Consider the following 9,492-nt stretch of genomic DNA (forward strand, 5'->3'; position numbering starts at 1 on the left):
TCTTCACAGGTTCCCCAACATTCTCCAACAGTCCAACATGCTTTATAAGTTAATCTATAAACTGACTGCGGGTTTAAGTGGTTGTCTGTTTCTGCAGTTGACTGATGACCTGTCCAGGGGGTACCCTGCATTCTTTTACCCCAACTTTTTAAGAAACTTTTTTGTATTATGTTAGGTTGTCTTATTCTAGACCGCATCTGCCACAAATCACACCAACAATAATTCAGTTAAATGTTTCAAAATTCAGTGAAATCAGTTGCTTCAGGACGTCAGAGCAATAGGTTGCCACACAACTACCACACATCTAAGTCATTATACATCAACTAGTAGTAATTGTGTCAAATTCGATTCAACAGTAATTCCTAATCCAAAGGAGTGGAAATACAAAAAAGCACCATGAGATAGTGTACCAAGAATGACTAAGACAAGTAGTCCCGTGGACAGACTCAAATGTCCCGTCTTTTAAGCCCCTGAATAGCACCGAAGCATTACAGTTTTACTGAGAGACCTAGACAACTTCTAATGCTGTGCTTCCAAGGGGCCATTAACCACACACATAACTCCACTCGTGGTGCATCATCTATTTTCCACAACAACAACTGTACATCTGCAGTAACAAAACTAAAAACACCACAGCAGATGCAATAAACACAGTTCTCTTAAACTTAGCAACAAAAACAATGTTCACAGGGCTTGAGGGAAGTTTATCTAAGCCATTATAAGAATACAATATATCAAACACATGCTAATAATTGCATTTGCACATGATCAGAATGTCACACTTTCTCTCCCCATGAAATGGAGGTGCAAACTGCTGTGATTGAGCTTTTCACATACAGTGAATCATTCTGCATCATGAAGGTCAAACATCTAAGTATCTAAGTGAAGTATACACTACTCTTCAATGCAGGTATACTACGGGCATCTTCAAGAGTACTGCATATATATATATATATATATATATATATATATATATATATGAACCTCGTCAAGCTATCGCGCTAAAGCATTTTTAAGGCATCTCCACAAGGTGGCACTATCACCTAAACCAAAATATACACTAACATAGGGGGAGCTGAATGTACAGTGTATGGCTTTAGTGAGTTACGGGAGGCTTCACCGTGGTGTAATGCTCTACAGTGAACTCAGAGTGGCACCGTTATCTCAGCTATCGACTTAGTGACAGTCAGGACACCTGTTCCTCATCCTCAGGAAGTGTCTGACTTGCACTCTAACACCTACAGATATAATGACGTTTTAATTCTGGTGATCGTTTGGCATATAATTGTATTACAAATCTTTATTTAGCAGATTTAGCAGATATTTAGAGATCTCAAGTTGACGCTGAGCTATTTTCTTTAAATTCTATCAAAGCATCCTATTGTCTCTTCTTGCAAAGAAGAGTATTGGCCTTGAATATTATCGCAAATTGTGACGATTTTCATGACATTTGGTTACTGATTCTTTCACTAATCACTGACTGGATAGTGTAAGGGGCTATAACACCTGATGTCTGAGTGTATCTGCCCACGAGCTTTTGTTGGTGCTGATAGCAGAGTGCAGGTGAACGGCGGTCAGGAGGACTGTGGGTTCATTGTTAGGGCTATCAGTCAGAGAAGGCTGCACAATTTAAACTGATGCCCAAAACTGTCACTGCACTGTCAGCTTGTCTATCTATCACATTCACTTCAAAAAGCAAAACGCACGAACCTGGAGGTCACATTCCCAAACCTCACAAAATGTCCTTTACCTGATCTCTCACTATGTTTCTGATCTAGACTTCTTCAGATAGGTGAGTCCTTTTTCTCCAACGACCTAGTCGTTTGTTAAGGCTTGAGCTCTTCTTCATTTATGCATTTTAAATGCCTAAAAAAAATCCTACAAATACCTCCAACTTCAAGTTTATTTAAAGTATCGGAAAGAACAGTTTTGTTAAATGTGTATTTATTCGTGGAGAGTGCCGGCATACACGCGGCTGTGTCAGTTTGTGTTGCATTTATCGCTTTGTGATTGAAATTGGGAGCAGACCTGCGCTCTTCCTGAGTTAATTAAAACGCCCCCCTGATTGGACGGGCAGATAATCCCGACGGGCCTCGTGCTCCTACTAACTTGCAAGCAGGGCAGAGCGCCAGTCACAATCTGCCCAAGGCGAGGGAGGGCAAGAAAGACGCGCGAGAGGAAACCGACCGTACGAAAGGGACACGAGCGCTCCGGTCTCAACGAGTACAGTTAGAGAAGTGTTGTTGAACGTGGGCTATGCGCGCAACAAGGGGGGAGCGCAGTGTACAGAGGAGGTGAATGCATGTAGAAGCTTCAGATTCACAGCCTCCTTCTTGAAGAGTCACTGCACTGACAGAGGAAAGGAGTGAAGAAGGAGAGGAACTCCTTGGAAACAGCAACTCTTGGAGAGAACTACGCGAGAACACGCTACAGTTTCCAAAACAAAAGCTAGGATAAAGGATAAGGATAAAGGAAGCGCGGTAGACTTTTCCTGGTCAAAACCTGCTCTGGAAGAGAAAATGAATGTCAACGAAGAGAATCTGCTCAAGTCCATCAGCAACGACGCGCTCCTCGACCTGACGCAGCGCTACGGGCAGTCAGCCTTCGGGTTTGGCGCTGGCCATGGTGCTGGAAGCCCCGGCCGGTACCCGCTTACACCTGCCACTGATTTCCTCTCCGGGCAGACCGCGAAGTCCAACGAGAGCGGCGGGGAACACACGAGCGACGACGAGGATGGCTTCGACTCGCTGGAGTCCCGGAAAAGGGGCTCGTCATTTGGGGACGACAAGCCCGGAGGGGCCCTCGCTAAGAAGAGCAAGGAGCAACGGTCCCTGCGGCTCAGCATCAACGCCCGCGAGAGAAGGAGGATGCACGACCTGAACGACGCGCTGGACGGCCTGCGCGCCGTTATTCCCTACGCCCACAGCCCCTCGGTGAGAAAACTCTCCAAAATAGCCACTCTCCTCCTGGCCAAGAACTACATCCTCATGCAGGCGCAGGCTCTGGAGGAGATGAGGCGGCTGGTGGCGTATCTGAACCAAGGACAGACCATAACCTCACCGATCCCCACCGCCCTGGCACCCTTTGGACAGGCTGCCGTATACCCCTTCTCGGGTTCCGCACTCGCCACCTGTGCCGAGAAGTGCACTACTTACTCTGGGGCACCGTCGAGTCTCTTCAAACACTGTAACGACAAGCCTTGATTTGCTTTAACTCTCTTTCTTGAACTTTTAGCCTACCTATACTGCACCCGTGTCGGTCTCTCACCCACCCAAGTTATTTTAAAACCATTCTGTGGAAAAAAAAGAAGAAAAAAAAGAAACGAGTTTAGTCTAATGCATAATCTTAAGATATGGTTAAGTGAGCATATTGCAATGTTTCATCCAGATTTAACTGACGCTACATAGAAACTGAACTGCTTAGGCCTTCTTATAGGATGACGTCCCTGTTACTTTGTCGCTTGTACTTTACAAACACTTACAGGCCATGTCCAAATTTGGGTAAATTTGAGAAAGCTTTTGTTATCAGCTCATTTGTAATCTATGCAACATTCAGTAACAACAACACGAAACGAGGAAACGGGACCCAATGCTACAACATTTAGATTTGAAACCGCAATTAAGGCTTCCCCCGACTGACTATATGATGCTATGTGGGAGATAAAAAAAACACAACCTTATGTGATTCTGACTGATATTTTCTGATACCATGTGTTGATAGGTTTGTTTTTATTTTACGTTACTGCACATCTCTCATGATTGTATTGTACAACTTAAAAAAAATCACTTGCTTCAAGCCCGGTTATCTTAATGGTTATATGACTACAGCCTATCAACTGAAGAAGCGTTTTGGTTGTGTTGCAACATGGATTTCATATATTGTTTATATGTCTTTATAATTAAAACACATATCTATGCTCGGACTCGGTTTGCTTCATTTCAACAACAACGCCACAGCTTTAAAACAGTTTTACACGAGACACACCGCTGACATGATATTAAAACTTCAGGCAGTGTAAAAATACACACTTCACTTAATTTAAAATTTCAAAATTTTCAAATGCATTCTGTCTATATTTACGTTCCGGACACAATGCCGTGTTTTTTAGGAAACCCTGAAAAAACTGACACACTTTTAACGCATCTATTTTTCAAGGCAAACAAATGGGAGAATAACGGTGCATTGTAGCCACAGACAAATTTTATATGTGAAAAAGAAAAAAAAACTATCACGCTGCTAAAATGATCTCTACTTCTTACCCTCTGAGTTGAACCCCCCACTCACCCCGCAAAAAATGAGTTGGCATTTTTCTGTTCTTGCATTTCAAGCCTTTGACATGAAGAGATGGGTCTAAACGAGCTCAGTGGGGCTGGTGGGGCCTGTTTGGCACGCAGTGGGGTCGGTGGCGCTGAAGGGAAGTACGCAAGAGCCGCCCGGGGCACCCAGGACCTGTCTCTGGTTATTTGGGTGATTGTATGCTTCCTTGGCGGGCTCGTAAAGCCTGGACGGCTATTAACACGATTTCTGCTCCTGTCTCTTTGGTAGACAATTCACTGAACGTTACAGGGCCAGCTACCCTTTGCAGGTTGGGCACTGGATGAATTTAGAGCAAAGTATATACATATTTAAAAAGAAAATATGCTTGGTATTTGTACTGGTCAGAGAGAAGTGATATTCACATTCCTGAAAACAAGCATTTGTCTTTGTTTTTGATCATCTCTAACTGTCTGATAGTATCTCTGTTTGGCACACTAATAACAAGTCCATGTTATCACTAAGTGTACATATCAGTGCTTTATTATTTCTCTTTTTAGTTATATTAGTGTACATATGTTAATGTAAATAGTCCGATTTCCATTTGTGGTTTTGGGGTGTAAATAAAAACATCTAACATCACAAAATATATTACATATTTAACCTATTGATCTGGAAATTAACACTGAACAAAGATCCACACAGTAGTAGTGGATTAAACAACGCTTCCATTAGACTGATTACAATTGTAAACCGTTAGGTAAATGTGCTCTTTTTCAATCACCACCAGCCTGAAAAGTACTTTGATTTGTAAGAAAGAACTTAGAAAAAATGGTTAACACCAGAATAAATGTTGCCTTTAATCTCACAGGTGCTTTTCCTACACTGACATATTCACACTCATTTGTGTTCTTTCTACTTGCTCCGATGAATACATTAAACCAGACATTTGTTCTTGAGCAGTCTGGTAAATCTAGTCAGAGACTAAGTGATCCACCACAGTGTGTCTCTCTTACAATTTAGATACATGTCACAACAACAGGCCACCCATGGCATCTTAAATGGGACCTTTGATGACACATGCCTTGTCTGAGGCCCCGTGAGACAGTTAGGACAGCGGAGATGAAATGTGACAAATGCTGCCAATGATTTGAGGACTCTGGCCCTGCGCTTCATCAGTCCCTGTGCAGCCTAATAGCCATAAATGAGACTGTTGCTTTTTGTGTACCGACGGTTGGGTGGTCACTCTTCCTCCCTATAGGCCTCAGATGTCGAGCTAAAGAAATATATGTTATATTTTGGCACCTTATTATCTTAATGGCCATCAGCGTGCATAGTGGTAGTGTGTTATTTGACATGTTGGCTATACATTCAGACAGATTTGTGGTCTTGCTGGTCACATGGTGGTGTTCCCCGATGCTTTAGCCAGTCAGCAGTGAATGAAGTGTGTTTTAAATAATCATTTATCTTCATTTTTCTGTATAACGAGGGCAATTTTGTGTGTTTTACAATTTTTGTAAATGTAAATCAGAATCTGAAGATGTGGGAAGTGGCAAACATTCCTTTTTCTTGTTGTGTAACATGTTGACTGCTCATTTAATTTGCTGATAAAGGGACTCAAATTAAATAACTGTTCTTAATTATCCATGTAATAAATTTATAATTACATGGATAATTCATGTGACTTAAAGTAAGTGTCTAATGCAATATCAAAAAGTACAATTTGGTGTTTAAAAATATTAAAATTGAGAGAAATGTACATATCTTTTTTCATAACATACAGTTAAAAAAAAAAGAAAAGAAGAAAGAATAAAACAAACACACGTAAAGAATTTTTATCCATACAACTACAATAATACAAACCCATTGATTTTGGATGCAACACAGAAAATAGATACATTTCTGGATGTGCTCCGGGCAAGGTTAAAAACAAAATCGGCCACATGTTTCTGAAGGCTACAATTATAAAAACAAGATTTAAAGTCATCATTTAAAACTATGAATGAAGTACAGTGAAAGACAGTTATGTGTACTTATATTCCTCATCTGGACCTGTCTGATCTGTTCTACCATGACAGATTGTGGAGTCACCTCACACACAGAATTTAAAAATAGTCATATTAACCTGCGTCATCACTGTCCTCTCCTCACAAAAACACATTTTCAAACAGGTAGTGGGAGTACTGCAGTTGAACGTAGATTCATCTCTAAATATGATATAATCCAGGTATTTCAAAGTGTTGAAAGAAAATATTTTACTATAAATGCATTGTAGTATTGTATAGCATATATTAAGATTGCAAACTATTATTGCTGCCTTTTCTCACCTATTTTCTCTTGTTGACAGTGTATTTATTCGGAGAAATCCTCAGTGCTTTACTACTCTCACAGCCCAGTGTGGTGCAGGAGTACAGACAGACTGTGTGATGTCTGTAAACATTTGTGTTTGCTCTTGGTGGGATAGAAAGGGAGTGATTTCATTACCATGGCTCAGAGCTTTGAGGTATGTTTGTGTGCTTTTCTCCAACCCGATGGTATAGTACTAAAACCATATGCCCTTAAGTGCGTACCTCTGCCTAATGCATCTGACAGCGCTGTTTTCTCTAATTAAGTTCTTTCCATGTGCAAGCTCATGTGTCTGATGCACATTGTAGCACTCCGTTTCACACACACATAGCCCAACACACAAACTGTACTTACAACAGGGGCCTTGAAGGAAAATGAACACCCTTCGACTCTGATTAAGCTTACTGCGGGGGGACCAAAGGGTTTATTAAACATTAGAGATTTTTTGTCTTCATTAAAATGTGCTCACAGAAGCATAGTTGAGGCTTTGTATGCGAAGTGGCATTGAAGGCTTGTTTTTATGCAGGTTCCTGAGAGGGGGAAGGGGCGAGGATGTGAGATAGAGAATAGACCTAGGCAAGTGGATGTGTGCGCGGCGGGTTCATCAGTGTGTGGAGTAAAAAAGAGGGCACAGCATGTGGAGGAAGAGATGAGGTGCTGAGGAGATGAGAATGCCAGAGGTTGCACTGTAAGGATGCCCCACATTCACCCACCCAGCCACCCGTGGACCTCCAACTTCTCTGCTTCACTATGACATCACACTTTGTCGTCCCTCCCAGCCCCGCCTTGTCGGAAGCGATAAGCGGGTGAGTCAATTGGTTCCGAGGAGCCATGTGATTTGGGGCGACGTTCCTACAAGTGCAGCGGGGACGGGCCAGGGCCTTTCATTCGTTAATCAGATGTCTAAAGGGGGGTTGGAGAGGGGATGTCTGTTTGTATGTGTCTGTGTTTTTGTGCATCCTGTGAATGTGTGTGCGCGGATGCCCGTGTTTTGTGCTCATATGGCTGAAAACCCTTGAAACATGGCAGCCATGCAAAGCGTTTTGCCTATCGCCACAAGGCACCTGACACGACGCATGGTAGACCCAGACAGTGTGGCAGGGGCCAAATTGGGCCTGGTAGGGGGGAGCGGAGCTGGGATAGGCAGCACTTGATGACAACAGTCTGAGCCATTGTTGAAAATGATATCCTAGGCCACAGTTACCCTCGTTTTTTGTAGATCCCAGGACATTTTGATTCTCAAAGGCTCAATTTTCTTTCAAGACCTCTTTTGCACTTTACTAAAGCTTTTCTCGCCCCTACATTCTCCTGCTAACTTGCCTCTGTTTCTCCTCCTCCTGCAGTCCCTCCCCCTTTTTTCTATCCCTGTGCTCATCACACTCTTTCTCCTTTAGCTTGTTGTCTTGACAGAGGATATGAGCTGACAAACGGGGGCATCCGTTATTGTAGCATGGCCTAATCTCTGTAATGGTCCCAGACATACATAACTGGTGGTGGGCAAACACTAGACATACACAGACACATAGACACGCAAACACACCTCAACTTACTAGACAAATGTACATGAATGCCCTGGAGTCAGCAATCAGCAAACCCTCCATCACACTGTATCTCCTTCTAGTCCCAAAGACTTACCCTAACTTTAAACACTTCTTGCCTAGCACTAACCAGTACTCCAACTTTAAACCACATCTCAGCCATTGAATTTTAAGAATTATCGACAAGGCACGTAATGCAGAAGTAAAGTATACACCCATCTACACGCACACACACACACTTTCACACACAGGCCCCAGCACCCCTTTCGCTGCTCAGTACCAGCTGAGGAGCACCATGGTTTTGTGGGGAGCAGGGGGAGCTCGTTATCCTCATTAATTAATGACAAAAGCGATGTAATTGGCCATCCATAATCCTCCATGCGGAGACGGTGTGACAGGCAGGGCCGGGACCATCCTCTACAGCGAGTGCTACTCATAAACACACACACATCGAGGGTAAATGAAGACACATTTCATCCTGTTTTTGTGCGTCAGTATTTATGTGTGGCTTCTGATGCACATTAACTGAAAGACATGCAAAGTGATACCAAAGGTTGCAAGAAGAGGGAAGCGTGACCCTGTGTGTTCCCACAGTTTCGGTGTCATTTTACACAAATGAAGAACATTTCAAAGTGTGTCACTTGGTTTTTAATTCTCATCTTATTGTACTGTTTAAGGCTCCACTGGGCCCAGGCTGGAGCACCACACTGCAACATGCTGTAACCCCCCCACTCAGGATGAAAAGACAAGATTAATGGCACTTCCTGTCGCTGACGATCTTGCACTAGCCTAATTAAAACCACTGGAACATGCGCGTAGCCAAGGATCAGTGGCTTTTAATGAGGAGCTTGTAGGCTGATTTGGGCCTCATTTTCTGCTTAATAAGGCCGGTTTAAAAAGTAATTTTGGAGGGATGTGACTCCTTTAAACCTGCTCATTATCAATGATAGCGCTTCACTTAAGTACTTCAGGAAACGCTGTGTTTAATTAATATTGTGTCGCGCACGTGGATTAGCTGACAGGCTGGAATGGTGGAGTGCAAGCAAGTGAGCAAGGGAGCTGGAATTGATGAAGAACTTTCAAGGGCACTGATTTCATTAAGCAGCTTCATTACAGCCCAAATAACTCTTCATGTCATTTCAGTGCTCCAGTCACTCTTACTGTGCACATACACACACATACACACACACACACACAATAATCCTTTGCCGAACAAGGAAGGCGCAGCAACAACTTTTACATTTTAAGTGAAAAGAAAGACAATGACAGTTTTGCTTCAGGTGATCTTGATGACACCCATTCTCAACCTGACAGTGTTTTTCTATTCTTTCTTTGTGCAGTGCTGCCAAACAGA

At 42.8% G+C, this 9,492-nt stretch overlaps 1 protein-coding gene across 1 annotated transcript; it reads left to right on the forward strand.

Moving 5' to 3' along the window:
- The first annotated feature begins 2,081 nt into the window (after positions 1–2,081).
- bhlhe23 (basic helix-loop-helix family, member e23) lies at positions 2,082–3,916 on the forward strand. Its single transcript, XM_084918048.1, has one exon. The coding sequence runs from the start codon at positions 2,520–2,522 to the stop codon at positions 3,201–3,203; it is 684 nt and encodes a 227-aa protein (XP_084774174.1). The 5' UTR covers positions 2,082–2,519; the 3' UTR covers positions 3,204–3,916.
- The last annotated feature ends 5,576 nt before the right edge of the window (positions 3,917–9,492 follow it).

This window comes from Perissodus microlepis, chromosome 20 (genome assembly GCF_051167445.1).
Source record: "Perissodus microlepis isolate ML-2025 ecotype Zambia chromosome 20, ASM5116744v1, whole genome shotgun sequence".
Lineage (NCBI taxonomy): Eukaryota > Metazoa > Chordata > Actinopteri > Cichliformes > Cichlidae > Perissodus > Perissodus microlepis.